Genomic DNA, 18,827 nt, shown 5'->3' with positions numbered 1-18,827 from the left:
CTCTTTAGAACTTTCTTGCCATTTGGCAAACACTAACTCGCCTTTAACAATGGCGAAAACCAAAAGCTTTACCAATTCCGTCCATTTAAACCTCAATTCTCAGAATTTAAAATCATAGTATCAATCACTCAAAGAAAACAAACCTTTGAAACCCCTTTGCCATGGAAAAGAACAAACAGAAAATGACCCCAATTCGCCCATCACGGATATCGGTGAAGATTCCCCGCTGGGGTTCTCCGTCATCACGAATCCGTCTACCATCTCCTCAAAACCCCCTTTCATCTCCTTTTCTCCGCCCTCTGCAGAGATTCCTTGTAACCCCTGTTTAACCAATTCCCATGAGGATGCCATTCAATCCCTTTCTAAATCCCCTACTCCAACTTCGACCTTCCCGTTCAACAACTCTCTGACTCCAGCTCAAATCAGGGAGATTGCTCAGAATCCCCCCCCCCCACTACCACTCTTCTCTTCTATGGTCATCGATCGAATCTCAACCAACTCCAGCGAAGATCGAATTAATGTACAACACTCAACTTCAAATAACAAAGCTAATGAACCAACAAATAGCCCCATCTCTTCCTTCCCTACCACCATTGACAAACCTACAACCAACTCTCCGCCCTTGGTATCAGCAACAGGTTGCATGGCCATCATACCCAAATCATCCTCTTATTCCTCCCCCTCTCAACCCACCAGTAATCACTCTCTCGTCGGCAAACAGCGAGCAAGACCTCGAAAGCCCAGATCACCTTATGAAAATCTTCGGAATCAGAAAGGGAGTGGTGGGTCTGCCGGTTGAAGTCAACTTTTGGGAGACAACGAACACAACCAGGGAATTAAACTCCATGATAATTCCATTGAAGATGCACGACGTTGTCTTGATGGGTCGAACAATGTCATGGAAGAATGGGATAAATTTGATCCCTTCTTTTGTAATGGCCTGGTTAGCCGATTCCCCCTTTTCTTGATCTTGATATGAAGATTGTATTGTGGAATGTTTGTGGAGCTACTAGAAATGAGTTTGTCCTCCATGCATGGGAGGTAATTGCTACTCACAAACCTAGTATCTTCATCATTCTTGAAACTAAGAGTGATGGATGTCGAGCTAGGGATGTTGCTAAATTGCTTGGTTTTGATGCTTTTGAGTTTATCAAACCCAATGTTCTTCGTGGTGGTATTTGGATTATGTACAAGAGCTGTATTGAGCTTATCCAATACCAAGAGGGTATCACTAGAAATTATTTTCATGCTCTTTTCAAATTTTCTCCAGACAGTAAAGTAGTTCTTCTTACTGTTGTTCATGCTCCTTCCTCGCCCTCTAAAATGCATAAATTATGGACTGGGATGAGATCCTATCTTCCTCCTGATGACACTCCTTGGTTATTTTTGGGAGACTTAAACGAGGTAACTAGCCAATTTGAAAAATCTAGAGGGCTCAAATTCAGACAATCCTAGTGTCCTGATTTGAACAAGCTTGCTGATGCTGCATGCCTAGTCGATTTGGGTTTCTCTGGAAACCCCTTCACCTGCATAATGTTAAGGAGGGGCTTCAATTAATTCATGAGCGCTTGGACAGGGAAATGGGGAACCCGAGCTGGCTAAACACCTACCCAAATACTCAGGTAACTCACCTTGCCAGAACTCATTCCGATCATTATCCCATTTTAATTTCTTTATTTGGTGAATGTAAAGGGGGCCCTTACCCTTTTAGATGTAAAGCAGCTTGGTTGGATTTTGATAGTTTTTTTTGTGCATAATTGGGATCTTTATAATCATGATTTTGTTAAAGGAAGAGATGAATTTTTAATGAATATTAAGCCTTGGAATCATGATATATTTGGTAATATAACTAATAAAAAAAGAAGATTAATTGCTAGGATTGATGGTATCCAAATTGCCCTAGCCAAAAAGTTTTCTTCCTTTTTAGCTAATTTGGAAAAAGAACTGCTTTTTAATCTAAATCATATTTACAAAATTGAGATAATCATTTGGGCTTTAAAATCAGGTCTTGATTGGAGGAAAAATGCAGATAGTAATACTAGGTATTTCCATTTAATTGCTAATATTAAAAAAAACCAGGGGCAAAGTTTTAACTCTTTAAAATAATGAAGGAATATGGATTATAGAAATGTTTTAAAATCTATGGCTGGGTCTTATTACATAGATTTCTTCAAATGCACTACTGTTAATTCTTATTTGCTTGCTTTTTATTCTTTTCCTAAGGTTCATCTTATTTGCTCTAGCCCTAGCTTTAGTCTTCCTCTAACTGATTCTAAGATTAATATTCTTTTGTTACAAATGGATCCCATCAAGTCCCCTAATGGGATTCAACCTATCTTTCTTCGGAAACATTGGACTTCTCTAAGCACTACCATAATTAGTTTTATAGCAGACTGTTTCACTAAAGGGGCTATCCCTTCTTCTATTAATGATTCATACATCTCTCTTATCCCCAAGTGTGATAGTCCTTTAGCTATAAAAGATTTTAGGCCTATTGGGTTATGTTATTTTTTTTTTTAAATTAAGGCAAAATTGGTCTAAACCATCTTTTTTGTCCAACTTTTTTGAAAAAGCCATCTTTTATGTTTTTTTATTTAGTAAACCACCTTTTAAGTACTTAAATTTTTTATTATTGCACCACCCTACTTCAAAATTTGAAGAAAAATTTAACTAAGACGTCAAAGGGGCCCATAACTTGTGTCTTTCACTCCTAAATCATGTATTTTTTTCACCCCAAAAACATTTGACCCTTCCCTCTATATAAATGCATGACTAAATTGAGTAAAAATTCTAAAAAAAAAAACCAAACTAATTTTGCTACAAAAATTAAATTGTGGTATTTGGTTATTCTCAAACTCTAAATTGAGATCATTGATGTGGATGATTGAGATAGAAGGGAAGGTTTTGCTGTGGTTGATGATTTGGAAGTGGATGGTTGAGATGCAATCTGTTAGATTTGAAATAGGGGTGGTGCAATAAAAAATTTAGGTGCTTAAAAGGTGGTTTGGTAAATAAAAAATACATAAAAGGTGTTTTTTAAAAAAAGTAGGACAAAAAAGATGGTTTATACCAATTTTACCATAAACTAATTACCAAATGTATCTCTAATAGGCTGAAACCTATTATGGATGATCTCATTATCCTTTTCAATCCAGTTTTATTCCTAGTAGATCTATAGAAGATAATGTTATAATTATTAAAGAGATTGCCCATCATTTTAATAAAGCTTCTAAAAAAGTCAATTTGATGGCCTTAAAAACTGATTTATCTAAGGCTTTTGATAATTTGGAAAGGAACTTCATCAAAGACACCCTTCTTAGTATCAACATTCCCTCAAACATTGTTAATCTTATCCTTAGTTGTATATGTACTCCTTATATCTCCCTTCTTTGGAATGGTGAGATAACTAACTCCTTTTCTCCCTCTAAAGGTATTCGTCAAGGACACCCTCTATCTCCTTACATTTTTGTTTTATGTTTGGATAGATTATCTAAAATGATTCAAGATAAGGTTAACTCAGGAGATTGGAAGCCAATGAAAATTGCCAAAGACATTAACATCTCTCATCTTCTTTATGCGGATGATGTGTTTCTCTTTGGTAAATCTGACTCCTCTAATATTCAAGTCATGATGGATGTTCTAGATTACTTTAAACAAATTGCAGGTCTATCTATTAATATCCTTAAATCTCCGGCTATCGATCTTTCCTAGGAAAATGAATTATAATGTTCGAAAATCTATTTGTGACATTTGTAACATTACCAATACTACTAATTTTGGTAAGTATCTTGGTGGTATTATCTCTCACAAACTTTTAAACAATCTTGATTATTTCCCTCTTCTAGATAAGACTTGTTTTAGGATTAGAGGGTGGCAAGCTAAACTTTTAAATATGGTAGGAAGATGTAGCCTTATTAAATCTGATCTAAATTCTGATCCTGTCTACGCCATGCAAACCAATTACCTAATAGCGTCATCAATGATCTTCAAAAAAAAATGTAAACACTTTCTTTGGAATAGGGTTAATCGTTCAAAATACATTCCCAGAACCAACTGGAATGTAGTTTAATTTGCTACCCTATGGCCAAAGGAGGTTTAGGTGTTAGGGATTTAAAAAGAAGGAATTTGTCTTTTATGACTAAACTTGGCTAGAAAGTTTTAGCTAACCCTACTAAGTTATGGGTTAAGATTAGATCATGACAAATAAGTACTTAAATTACTCTAACTTTATAGACTACAATGTTAAAAAAAACTGATTCTATCATCTAGAAGGATATATTAAAAGGTAGAGATCAGATATTCTTAAGAAAGGAATTATAATTAATATAGGAGATGGGAGGGACACTTCCCTTTGGTATCATCATTAGATTGGTGATTCTCCTTTATACCTCATTCCTAATCTAAAAATTCCTAACTCTAAAGGGTATTGGAGAGTTTCTGATATAATTCGAAACAATGAATGGCAACTTGACAGTGTTGCTCATATAATCCCTACCTCTATTTGTTCTTTAGTTCTAGCTATTCCTAACTTGTTCAAGTTTCTGATCTTTTGCAATGGAATCTTGATAAGTCTGGAAAATTCACTATAAAATCTGCTTGTAATTCTACCTCTCCCTCTTTCATTTTAAACATTACTGTAGGGAATAATTTCAAGCCTTTAAAATCCCACTAGCTCGAACCCCACTGTGATCATACACTAAAGTATGGTGGCGTCCAAAAGGGAAGAAGATAGAGCAAAAGAGTCGCCAACAAGTTTTTAAGGAACTTGTAAACCGTTCACAGGATGAAGGTTACACCCCTTAACGATCCAAGAGATCGTCAACTCCATAAGGTCATGAACCAAATAAGGGTTCGGGGATGATGATACAAATCCAACCTAAAAGAGATTGAACCTGCCCTAATAATAGGCCTCTACTTTATTCTGCTCGTATTCATGTGCGCTTTCTGATTAACATACAATCAATATGATTAACCCTAAACCTGTTTAATCTATGTTGGTTGAATTTAATGCACAAATAAACTATTATTGGTGATCACTTGAGTTATAATCACAATTAACCTAACAAGATTATTAATTATCTTATTAAGCTCGATTACAAGTACAAATTCCCTTTAAACATGCAATAAAAGGTGATCAAGCAATAACAATATAAAATTATATGATACAAGCAACATAATAAATAATCAACATCATTAATAATAATAATATCAATCATAATCATAATCATGATCATGTTAAATCATAGCAAGATCCTAGGCATGATACTAACAAGATTAATAACAAACCCTATCATGTCACTAAGCAATAAAAATCAAGTCTTTAGCCCTAACATGATACTAACAATCATAAATATTAGGAAGAATATAGGAAGCATCGTACTTTTAATCATACTTGATATTAAAGATACCCTAGACATGATACTAGGAATCAAAATAACAATCTAAGCATGATATCTACATCATAATATCAATAAATCAATTAAAGTACTTACTTGGATGCCTCGTACCTCTTTCTAATTACAAAATACACACGTTAGTAACTTCAAGGAAAATAATAATCAAAACAATTAAATTAAATAATTGAAAGAGAGATTTGGGACCAAACCCTCAGAAATTAAAACCTTTCACGTCTAGGGCGAAGGCAACTTCGAATATGGCTAGGTGTTTCAAGATCTTGCGAATGCGGAATTTTGTATTAAAAAGCAAGAAAGAATAAATGTTAATGAATGTTGATGAATGAATGATTGATTTGATTGAAGATGAAGAGAAAGAATTGATGAGAGTTGGTTAAAACTTAAGAATAAAGGGAATTGGTGAATGAAAACGGAATTTTGATACGATATTTATAGAGAAAATCATCCAAAAAAGATAATTTATCAAAACAGAGTCTGAAGACCACAAAATCATCTTGGCGTCAGCCCTGGCTCATTGGCGCCAAGACCAGTGGCTAGCGTCAGGCGCCAATGGCTGGCGCCTGGCGCCAATCCTGGTTCCAGGCGCCAAGGCCTGGGGTTGGACGCCAAATTGGATTTCAACGCGTTTTCGAAAATCTGATAAATTTCCCGTACTAGAAGATAAAATAATATAATTTCAGTCGAAAATGCTATTTGATCTAATTAAAACTCTGAAGAGTCCTAATTGAATTAGGAATGAAAAGAACCTTCTAGAATATTCTAGAAGACTAAAACCATTCCTAATTGCATTAGGAATGATAAATTATATTAGGCCCTCCCCTAGATCATAGGGCCGTACTTAAAGCTCAAACCGGGCCCAGTTTAGTAAATTGGCCATAAATTCCTCAATATTCATCGGAATTGGGCTTATAATATATCGTTGGAAAGGTCTTTGCAAGCCCCATACAACTACACCACTATTGGACCCATATCATGGACCAACCAAACTGGATTGGCTGTTTTCTTAAAATAAAGTTTTCAAAAACAGAGTGAAGAGAAAAGAAATAAAACTTTCCGCAACACTAGACCTTTCCACACTTTCGTTTCATTCGATTATGATTCGACGTGAAAGGCACTCATCACTGGGTTTGGTTTTGGGGAGACACAAATGGGTGTCTACAATTACTTTCCTCTCTAGAGTCTGTTGGAAAAATATGTGGAAAATTAAAGTCTCCTACAAGTATAAACTGCTCCTTTGGAACTTAATTAGAGATATTTTACCTCGTGGTGCTATTCTTAGGAGGAAAATGAATTTTTTTGACCCAATTTGCATAAGATGTAAAGCTCCAATGGAAGACTCAATTCATATCTTTTGACATTGCCCAAATTCTAGTGCTTTTTGGTCTTTGATTTTCAAAATTTTCAGTCATCTTAACATTGATCTTCAAAAGTCTTACAATACTAATCTCTCTGATTATATTGGTTACATTTAAACTTGACTAATACTTCAAAATGGAAAAGTTTATTTGCTGTGGTTATTTAGCACATTTGGAATACCGGAAATGTGGCAATTTTTGAACAAAAATTGGATTTTCTTCAGTCCTCATATAACAAGTTTTTTGTGGATTACAATTATACTTTGGCTTTAACAGTTTAACTTAGGGAAGTATAGATAGACCTTCCTCTTCTTCAGTGAACTCATCAGCTAGGATTTGGGTTCCACCTTAGCAAGGCTTTTACAAGCTCAATATAGATGGTTCTTGGATGAACTTTGATAATGCAGGAGGAGGAGGTGTTATAAGGTCGGATAAAGAAATATGGATTGTTGGTTTTGCAATAAGGTTCAATGCTATGTCTGCAGCTACTGCTGAACTTCTTGCCATTAGGGAGGGTTTGATCACTTCTTGGAGTAAAGATACTAAACAGCTAGAGTTGAAAACTGATGCTGAAGCTCTGACTAAAATGCTCTAGGATCCTAAATCCTTTGAAGACAGTGACCTTGGAAATTTCATTAGGGATGTTGCTTCTCTGCTCAAAAGAAACTGGATTGTTTTTGTCTTCCATGCTAACAGGTCTTGTAATTTTGTGGCCGATATCTTAGCTATCATGGGAAGACAAGGTTTAAGGTGGGTGAAAGAGTCCCTTATAAATACCCTCCTTATACTGTCTTTAAAGCTTATGCATCAGAGATTCCCAACCTACCAGCAGCCTAATCTGGTGTTCAACTCTTCTCCATCAAAAAAAAAAAAAAATCTTCTCCATCAGCACCTTTTGATAAGCATGTGTTGTCCGATGTTAGTTAACTTAGTTCTTATTGCTAGTATTTCTTTTGGCTTGTACTTTCAAACTCTTATTTTTGTTCCTTCGGATAGCTTTAAGGCTACTATAGATAATTAGGGGTTGCTACACATGCTCTCTAATTATCTATCTTTTGCTAATACCATCCTAATCTGATATAGTTTCCCTTTTGTGTTAAAAACATAACTAACTTTCTTGAAATCATTACGAGTGTTTTTGTATTCTGTAATTGGGCCTGGCTTATGTGGACATGCATGTAAGCTGTAATAACTAATAAGGTTAACCCATGTAACTGAAACTAGACCGGTTTTTGAGACCCCATTATATGACTGACTAGAGGTCATATACGGTTCTAAAAAACAATATATGATCCTATGATATATTCCTTATAATCTCGAAAAAAAATTTACACCAGGTTTCAAAACTTCCAAAATTAATTCAATATCGTGGATGCTTTTAATTTTGAATTTCTTTTACCTATTGCGGGTCCATTAAAGATACATGTTGTAGTTGCTCCGATATACCTCAAGACTCCCTGATAGTCATAACTCTTCACTTTGCATTTAAAATATCAAATTTATTTTTACAGCTTATGCCTCCATAAAACTCAAGGTCACCACACAAATTTATATGACCAAATAGTGGTTATATATGATTCCAAATAACATTTCTGGAAACCTTATGAAAATTAGTCCATAATCGAGAATATAATCTTTAGTTATAGCGACCCGACATGCCGAAGTTGCTCCGATACACCCCAACGACAGCTTTGAGAGTCCATCTCGGTGGTTTGAACACTTTGCTTTTAACTATAAAAATTTAGACCACTTTGCTTTTAAGTTTTAAATATCAAAATTTTATTCTACAGCATACGCCTCCACCATCAACTCAAGGCTGTCATGGGAATTTATATGACTGTCTAGTGTTCATATTATATGATCTTAATATGCATTTCCTACAATCTTGAGATTTATCAACCCTAGGGTCCAAATCATGGATTGAGATGCTTCCTTATAAACCCTCACAACTTATGTTAGCTATATGATGATTGATTAGTACTATAGATTACTTTTGCTTTAAAAATTATCTAGATATGATAAATTACAAGGATACATATACATAATAACATAACATGTATCATTAGGGTTCCTAATGTTGAAAAAAACTGATCTTTTTGATTAATGAATACATGTACAATGTAAGTACGACAGTGGCAGATCTAGGGGGTACGTACACAGAGTAAGGTACATGCGTAGAGCTGACAATTCACACCCAACCCAAATGACCTGATCCGTGACCCAAAGTTGACTCGAATACGTAAACTCGAAATTGACATAAACATAAAGCTGACCCGACCTGAAATTGACCCGATACCCGTAGTGACACGAAATTGAAGTGACCCGACCCTATTTTGACCCGAATTGATTGTCCCGAACATACCCGAAACTCAAAGCGACCCGGTCTATATCTAAAATGACCTGACCCAAAATTAATAAATACTCAAAAATGACCTAACTGATTTAGGGCTTAGTTACTTTACCTAAATAAACACTTATAAAAAATAACCTAAATTAAATAGGATAGTATTATGTGTATAATAATAATAATACTATTGAACTGTGTATGTATTTTATTACTCGTAATTCATAAAGAGTCAATTTGATTAGGAACACTAGTTTTTGTTATTGTTATTATTACTACTTTTACTCTTAGCTTCTTCTTTTAAGTGTTAAATTGATTTTTTTTCTACTATTCACTTTGTCTAATTTGAATTTTTGACCAATTAATGATAGTGATCATACACATGAAACAATACCGTCTTGTGTATATAGTACTGTTGGAATTGTCTAATGAATATATTATTAATATTCAACTATTATAGTTTATACATATTAATAATTATAATATATTATTGGTCAAATTTCTACATTAACATAGACGAAAATTGACCTGACCCGCACTCAACCCGACCTGAATTTGACCCAACCCGAACTTGACCCGTTAATTGTCCCCGAAGACTAACCCGACTCGAATTGACCCGAGCCGAACTCGCCCCGACCCGAAGGGTTGACCCGATACCCGACCCGACCCGAATTACCATTGACCTGAATTGACCCAACCCGAACCCGACCCGAATATTGATTGACCTGAAATTGACCGACCCGAAATTGACTGACCCGACCATACCTGACCCGAACAACCCATTTTCGAAGTCTTGGTACAGCTATACCCCCAGCCATTCCGTGAAAAAAAAAAAAAACTGATACAAAAAGAGACCGCCTAAATATAATAGGCGGTCTCTTAGGTATTGTTATCAATAGTCTGCCACAACAACCTAATCAACCATAAAGGGTGACAATATCATCCAAATTCGATGGATAACCATCCACCCGATCCAAATATATGGATGAAAATCCGAAGTTAAGCGGGTGACGGATGGATGATGATCGAATGTGTCGGGAGACGGATCGTGTCGGATTCAGATGATGATTCATCCAACCCATCACCCGATCCATCATCCGACCCATCCATCCACCCATTAAATTTATATATAAAAAAATAAAAATATATATCTTTTTTAATAATTTAATGTCTATTATAATGTTAGGATCTGACATTTTTTTTTACCAGGAATTGACATTTGTTTTTGATTTAGTAAAAAGGAAAAAGTATTAGAAGGATGTAACAAAGTTAAAATAAATTGATCATTTTTTTTTTCAAATCTTGATTTTAATTATGAAAGTGCAAAGTTGTATTTATATATTTATTTCACCAGAATTATCACCCGATCCACTCGTTCATCATTTCATCCATGGTGATTGGTGATACAAGTCATTATTTGTTGCATGTTTATTAATTAGTACGAAGTTCCTACTTAGGGCTATTCCGATTGACGACTGAACTCAACTGATCTGAACTGATGAACTGATTAATTAGTGATTTTTAACTATGGATTAGTGATCTTTGATTATTTATTGATTATTTATTACTATACATATGTGTATATACAAATGTACATATTAAAATATTTACGAAAAATATATTATATAATTATAAAATTTATGGAAAATATATTAAAAACTTGAAACCTCTAAACATTTTAAACACATATACTATTTAATTTTAAAATAAAATAGTATTATGAAAAAAGAACACAAAACACTTACATGTATCTAACCCATTTGAACAATGAATTGTATCAATATCAATATTATTATTATTATTATTATTATTATTATTATTGTTATTATTATTATTGTTTTTTATTGATTATTATTATTAGTATTATTATTATTGTTGTTATTATTATTATTATTATTATTATTTATTGATTATTATTATTATTATTTCAATTATTATTATTATTATTGATTACTTATTGATTATTATTATTATTATTATTATTATTATTATTATTATTATTATTATTATTATTGTTATTATTGTTGTTGTTGTTGTTGTTGTTGTTGTTGTCGTCGTCGTCGTCATCGTTGTAATAAGAGCTTATAAGAATGAAATTTGGCTTTATATCATTAGCAATATCATTAGTCATAAATTAAGAGCTGAACTGAACTGAATTTCAACGGAAGAGAACAGGCCCTTATTATACTTTGTAAATTTTTGTAAAAAAAGTATTTTTTGTGATTTTTATTTTTAATTTTTAATTTTGTACCCCATTCCCTAAAACCTGGATCCGCCACTGACCTGCGGGTTACAATGTGGAGGGGCACAACGTAAAAAAAGTGAAATAAGGAGGGTTATTGTGTAGAAAAACCCTAAAAGATAGTTTTAGGCAAATTTTTCGTTTATAAATAAACCCATTGAATTGTTCTGTTAAGGAAAAAAAAAGGGGTGAACATGCATAGCCCTGCCTAAGTGCCTCGTCATATTGCCGCTCTCTCTCTCAGTTCACCATTGAAGCGCACTCACATCGCACTTGACGTTGTCTATCGAGGCCTTCTGATACTTGTATTCCCTATCGAAGCTGATTCTGAGGTAAGTTAGCGTTGGTTTGTTTTAGTAATCATCTTATCAATTTGACAATCTAGTGATCTAATTTAATTTAATTTATTAAGTGTAGGTAGGGTTCGAGAATCTCAATTATTGATTCTAATTACTAATATTACTACGTATGAAAGATATCAAAACCATCGATTATATTGCTAGAAAAGAAAATTATGAGCTTAAAATTTGTTTGATAATTGAAATTTTTATAGCAACCCTTTCATGTTACTCCTCGACAGGTTAAAAACCTATGGATAGATCTTTCATCTATTTGGAGTTTGATGTAGAAAGACGAGAATATAACTTTGAATACTTTGCTGAAAGTGCCGGCTCAGGGTTCATGGTTGGCACCTTGGGCGGGAGTTTCTGCCACTTCTTCAAGGGTTTCGCCCATAGAGCACCGTCAATCAGAACAAAATTTGGTGGCGGAATCAATGCAATGCGTTTTAACACTTTACGCACAGGAGGATTTTTTGCTAGTCTTTTCTTGGCAATTGACATTCCGTCTTATCTCTTTTATGAATACCGTGGTCAGAGGACCGTTTGGACGGATAAAGCAATCTCACTCGCCATTGGTGGTGCTACCATGTGGGCACCTCGTGGTATTCGTTCTGCCTCAATCGCTGCCCTCACGTCTGGTGGCATCTATACTGTTAATCAAGGCATTAAGGTTGTGCTAAAAAATGCCGAGCCCGAGTATAATGAGGAGAGAAGCCATCACTCGCTTTTCATCCAAGTCATGTGGAGTGCATGGGATTCCATAGCTTCAAGGATTAGGTATAACCGTCTACGAACTAGCAGGCCAAGCCATGGTGATTGGTGATACAAGTCATTATTTGTTGCATGTTTATTAATTAGTACCTACTTATTATACTTAATATTAATTTATTATAATAATTTCCTTAGCTTGATTTGGATTATCAATTTATCACAGTACACCGTTGTATAACAACACCTCATAATCTACTAATCTAACATTTGTATTATACCATCTATCATCTAACATTTATAGCTAGTATATCTTGTAAATTTGATACGTACTGTATTCAATTTCTGATTTAAGATCTGATATGACAAATTCCCACAAACATTCTAATAATATGAGTTTATTAACCATATGTACTCCGCAGCTATAAATTTCTAAAATTAGCAATGAAGGGATGAAATAATGCGTTAAAAGTGGCAAGCAAGACACGCATATATTATTGCATTAATATACCCATTGCACAAAGAGGTGAAAATTAGATGATACACCCGGGTGCACCATGCTCATAGTGCACCCGGGTAAACAAAAAAAGGCGGAAAAAACATATAGTGTTGTTAAACCCCAAGAAAATCACTTGGTTTGAAAACTTTGCTAGGCCAGGGTTTCAAGATGTCTCAACGACACAAGAGCTTCCATATGACCACTCTACTCTCCTCGAGAACCTAATGGACCCAGCCCACATCCTGATCTCCCATGATCAGACTGATTGGACTGCGAAACGGGAAGATACTCAACCTTTGCTGAGGTCACTGAGAGAACAGAACAAGGATTTTCTGGCTGGTGGGGAAAAGAAAGCGAGAAGTTTTGCTCAATTTTCTGAGATCTGAGGCACCTTGTGTGCTCTTAAATAGCCGAGAGTTAGTAGATGAGAAGGAAGAGAAACACTAATTCACGGGGTTGTTCCTTTGCAGGCCACCAGGACAGGGTAAATCTATGCTCATTGTGAGGTTTGGAACCACTAAAAGATCACCAGTTGCTAAATTTTTTCCCACATGGTATTTCCACCAAAATGCTAGCAAGGTATATGAAGCAAGACATGAGCTTCCTTTCGTCTCAAAATGAGGCTTTGATCACTGAGAAAGTCCCCACAAAGAAATTCTACTTGAAGTCGTCTGACACTTGGGTTGCAGAATACAAGAAGTGGATGGAGGATGGATAAAGCCGGACATGGTATGCCTTACCATTACTGGGCACAGTTCTATGTCACCCTGAAGCTCCAGCAGTTGTTGAGCATGCCCCAGCAGGCCTAGTTGCTGGGCTCTCAGCTCTGTCTCCTGCTAAAGGTGGGCTTGGGACAATGTATATTCCGAATTGGGGTAACAGGTATTTCTGACATGTGATCCATTGCAAGGAGTGTAGCGGTGTTGGAAAATTATTTGAAGCATGGGAAAATGCCCTCTCTATCATCGCTCTTTTGTCCACTGGATTCGCCATACTAGTTTCAGGAAGGAAATGGAAAGCTCTTTGGTCAGTTACCACTTCACTGTGTTTTGCTGGAGTTTGTGCTTACTCTGTTGTAATAGCATTGAATACATCAAATGTTATAAGGACTCGTCGAAGATTGTAAAAATTTCCCGTGTTTTTATTCTGGATTGAAAATTATGAGATGCTCACTTCAACAAGAGTCTGAAGTAAGTCTTAGGACTGGGCTAAATAGATATCAGAATTCTATGTTGTACAGAAAGCACGTAGAATAAAAAATGATAGGTAGTGAAGTATTCTGTATTCAATTTTTCTGTTTGTTTTGAAACTCAGAACATATCTTTTGGCCTATTTAAGTGGAATGACTGACTGATGCCTACTATGTGGATGGATGGAGTGATGGAAACAGCTAGATTGTATTGTACTATTTTTAGTAGAATTTGTGTGTAAGTGTGTATGTAATTGTGTATAGCAGGATGAACATAGTCTGTCACTTCCATTTCTAATTTTATCCTCAAAATTTCTAGAGTGACAGAAACAGTGAGATTGTATTTGTTATCAATGTAACTTATAGCAGCTATATGATGAAACGATTAGAAAATTCAATTGCTTATTTCATTTTTGCTTCAAGTAATATAAATCAGTATTGCTATAAAATAGTGCATGCAAGGTGAAAGATTAATGTGGTCACTGATCTGTGCATCAGAGTATTATCCAGAATTTATTCATGGCAGCATGCATATTTTTAAAAAGACTGTTATGAGATGTTTAAGCAATGTTTCTATAGAACACAAGTAGTTTTGTAAACAATAAAGCAATTACATGTAATTTCCACAGATTCAGGAAGCTCACTTAAAATCTCATATCAGAACACTATGTTGCTGAATTTGCTAACAATACTTATACTACTTAATATGTACTTAACCATGCATGCTAACCATGCTTCTGAATTACAAAACTGGTTCAAATTAACACCAACTTTTTTTATGAGAGTCAGTGCCATAAGATCCTATTAGAGTCGATGGACAGGATGGTTGCCGTGCTAAAGAACCTCAACTCACCAAGTTCTTGCAGAGGAAATCGTAACATCACCATATCAATTGGCTCGGTCAGAAAACTGATCAGAAGCATAGGTGCTATTTCTATAACTTTCTTGACCATTTGTAACTCTGGCAAGTGGAAAAAAATGTAATGACCTCCCATAATCTGGCAAGAAAACATGTAAAACAATTTTATTATTGGATTGTACCACCTGTGTAATTAACTAATTAAGTTCATTTAAAATTTACATATAATTTTACCTCATGCTCAAGCCTGAGTACCCATGGCTGTAGGTTTCCTATAGACACTGTCATAAGTCTCACTGATACGTAGACTGAAACTGATTACATGAAACATACAAGGAAGAGCAAGTTAATTAAATTATAATAGCGTATATTATTAATTTAGATATATGACTTAAAAAGGATAAGAGATGAACAAGAACCTAAGCTATTTGGTTCTGATTCAAGTAGATATAGTATCCCTCTCAGATCATTGGATGAAATAACAGTCTCGGATAAACTTATGATGTCAGGAAATCTCTTTTTTTTAGTAGTAAACACCTTCATATCTACTTGGAACTCATTAACTGGTTCATTTCCTGTAATAAAACAAAGCTACATTAAGCGAAACTTGTATCAAAAAGTTTTGCACCAAGAAGCAAATACCAGTACAGAATTTATATTACAGCATACATGACTAAACTGAGGGAAAGTGGAACACTGATAAGTGTCATTTATGTCGCTATTTTTAAGAGTTTTCTAGTTATTTTTTCATAGTTTTTATATCTTTTTACTTGGTTTTAATAACATTTTATTACATTTGTCATGATTGCGTGTGAAATGTCGTTATTGCTCAATTTTGGCTTTTCTTGCATATTTTAGTTGCTTATGGCATTAGATTAAACTTTATTGGTTTATTTTTATGTTTAGGAACACTTGGATAAGTTCATTGCTCAAGATTGAAGAAATATAAAACATAAAAGAACAAGTAATGAAGAAATGTGCACTTGATTTTCAATGATCGAACTTCAAACGCCTATATCTTTTGATCTACAAAACATTTTGGGGCAATTCCAATTGGAGATGAAAGCTTATCTTGAGAGCTTTCCAAAGACAGGTCATATGCCCAATTCCGTTGTAAAACGTGGGAGATATGCTCATTTGAAGCTGAGCGGTTTGCCCAGTCCGATAGGAGCGGGCGCGCATCCTATGAGGAGCGCCCGCTCTAAACTTTCTGGAACGATTCTGCCATATTTTGCTGCAGCTAGGAGCGCCCGTGCACGAAATTGGAGCCCCCGCTCCTCTGCACGCTGCTCGACTTTTTGCGGAGCTTCCTAGGCAATTTAGTAAGGGGTATAAATAGATTTTTTGCTCATTTTAGGGGGAGAATTCATATTTTCAGTAGTTTTAGGTTTTTAGAGAGAGAAACTCTCAAATTTTGGAGAGAGAAAGTGAGAGAAACAATGGTTTTCATGGATTTTGGATAATCAAAGGAGGAATTTGATGATTTGAAGATCTCCATTTTATATCAATGAGCATTTCTTACTCTCTTCACTCTTTATGCTTTATTAATTGCTTTGTTAATCATGTTTGAGTAGATTTCCTTCTACTAGGTGTTGAGTGAAGCTTTGTTATGGTTAATTGAGTTATTTGAGATAAATTTGATGATAATTGTGTGATTAAATTGATTGAATTGATGATGGCATGTTGTTTGTTTTAGATTGGATTGATCTCCCAAGATAGCAAACTTAATTGCATGTTAGTTCTAGTTTGACAAGGGATTGTGAATTAGAATTTATGTATTTGATTGCATTTTGGGTAAATTTCTTCTATGCACCTAGTCAATGAGGGATCTAGGCTAGGAATTTGAGAGATTGCTCTTGATGGTAATTAATTCCCATTTTAATTCTTTCTTTGCATGATTGATTATCAAATCGATTCCCATTAACTTGTTAATTGTTCAAAGTGGATCTTTGCCCCTAGTAGACTTTGTAATATCTTGATCTTTATACGTGTGTTAGTGTAGTTGTAGTGTCCACTATCCATAAACCGACTTCGGCGTAGCTTAAGCATTAGATCGAGAACAATCCAACATTACCGTTCCTTGTGGTTCAACTCCGAACTTACCACTAGACTTGTTTAGGGGTTAGTTTAGGATTATAATAAATTTTGTTTGGCCGTGAGGAGGTTAGTCAACGACATAATTTCCCCGCGCTCAAAATGGCGCCGTTGCCGGGGAACGGTGTCAATGCTTGATTGTTTTTGATTGCTTGAGTCTAGGTCTTTGTGTATACTTTTCTTTTTATTTTATTTTTTTAATTTTTGCTTGTTTTTGTAAAAAAAAATGGCAAGTAACTCGTTTCCTCAATATGACAATGAGCCTTTTTGTGAATATTTCAATAGACTTTTGGGATATTTGGATTTTGATTGTTGTAGTCTTTGGGAGGCTTGTGAGATTTGTTATTTTGGTTTGAATGAGCAAACTAGGGATGAAGTTGAATGTATGCATATTGGTGAATTTAGAGCATTATCAATTGATGATGCTTGGGATTTTTATGTTTGGTTTGCTTGGGATGTCTATAATAAGGGTAATCATGATTCTATTATTGATATGCAATGTGTTGATACTTCTAATATTAGCATGAATTCCCATGATTTGTTACATGATCCATTAAGTGAACCTAAAACACATGATTTCAACTCTATTTCCTCTTTTGTTCATGATGATGAGGTACATGCTCAAGTTGATGCTAATGGTGTGTTTCAATATTCTTCATTATTTACCATGCCTTCTTGTGATGTGCTTCGTTCCCTTAATGATGAATCTCATGTGTTTGATTGTGCCCCCACTCCCCAATGTGATGTATATGCTCATGATCTTAATGTTGATTTTTCCAATCTTGGTTGTACTTCTTCTTCTCTTGTTGAGCCTCAACCTTCAATACCTTTTGAATCCCTTATTGCTACTTTTGAATCTCAAATTAGGTGCATTGAGCTTGATAATGAGCTTGGGCCTAGTAAGGAAATGATTCTTAATTCTATGAGAGGTCAATTAGAGATAATGAAAAAGAATGAGGAGCGTCTTGAGGAGGGAAGGAGAAGAAAAGAAGAGTTAGAAAGCCAATTGTCACCCTTGATGCTTGTTTGTGAAAAATCCCAATTTAATGTGTGTGTTGAGGATGATGATGATGATTTTGAGCAACCAAGAGAGTGTGAGGATCCCATTGGTGAGCATATGAGTGATGGTGAAGGAGTTGAGAATGAAGAGAGTGTTGATTTTGAAAATCCTAACCCTTTTTCCCATCTTGATGAGTCTCAAGTGCATGATTGTGATCCTTTTATCCATGAGTATTTGGATTCATTTAAGGTTATGTCTAATGTGTTTATTGAGTGTCAAATGAAAACCCATAGCCTTTTGAGTGAGTTCATTAAGAATGCTTCATGGGAGAGAGCCATTTTGAAATGAATTTGCATCCATTCATGCATGGCTTTGAGATTTTAGGCTTTAAGGAAGTTAAGGGAGTTGTTGTTCATGATTGTAGTGAAGGGGATTATGTAGTTCCTCTTGGAAGTTGGATGTTTGAGGGAGATCATGATCATGAGTGTTCTTATTTTGAGGATTCTATGATTGATTTTCATGCTCAAATTGGTGATTTGAGGAATGGTGGTGAAGAAGAGACCATTTGTAAGACCATTGCTCCTATCCCCTTCTCTCATGTCCCTTTTTCAAGGAATTTCAACCATATCCCCTGCACTCCTATATCCCTTCCTTCCTTTGTTAATGAGCCTATTGGGGACCCCCTTGCCTATGAAGATTTTTATGTCCCTCATTCGTCTTCAATTGAGGAAAAGGGTGATTTTGCCACCCAAAAAGATTTTTGTGAAGAGAAATTGCCTTTC

At 35.1% G+C, this 18,827-nt stretch overlaps 1 protein-coding gene and 1 pseudogene across 1 annotated transcript; both read left to right on the top strand.

Moving 5' to 3' along the window:
• Positions 1–11,319: 11,319 nt before the first annotated feature.
• LOC110721725 (probable mitochondrial import inner membrane translocase subunit Tim17 3) lies at positions 11,320–12,775 on the top strand. The gene is made up of 2 exons (XM_021900916.1): positions 11,320–11,687; positions 11,936–12,775. The coding sequence occupies exon 2, from the start codon at positions 11,947–11,949 to the stop codon at positions 12,517–12,519; it is 573 nt and encodes a 190-aa protein (XP_021756608.1). The 5' UTR covers positions 11,320–11,687; positions 11,936–11,946; the 3' UTR covers positions 12,520–12,775.
• A 38-nt stretch (positions 12,776–12,813) lies between these two features.
• LOC110721726 lies at positions 12,814–14,520 on the top strand (annotated as a pseudogene).
• The last annotated feature ends 4,307 nt before the right edge of the window (positions 14,521–18,827 follow it).

This window comes from Chenopodium quinoa, unplaced genomic scaffold, assembly GCF_001683475.1.
Source record: "Chenopodium quinoa cultivar QQ74 unplaced genomic scaffold, ASM168347v1, whole genome shotgun sequence".
Taxonomy (NCBI): domain Eukaryota; kingdom Viridiplantae; phylum Streptophyta; class Magnoliopsida; order Caryophyllales; family Amaranthaceae; genus Chenopodium; species Chenopodium quinoa.
This window is presented reverse-complemented; position numbering and strand designations above follow the sequence as displayed.

Coding starts and splice junctions, on each gene's coding strand:
- LOC110721725 (XM_021900916.1), top strand. CDS start 11,947: ATGGATAGATCTTTCATCTATTTGGAGTTTGATGTAGAAAGACGAGAA.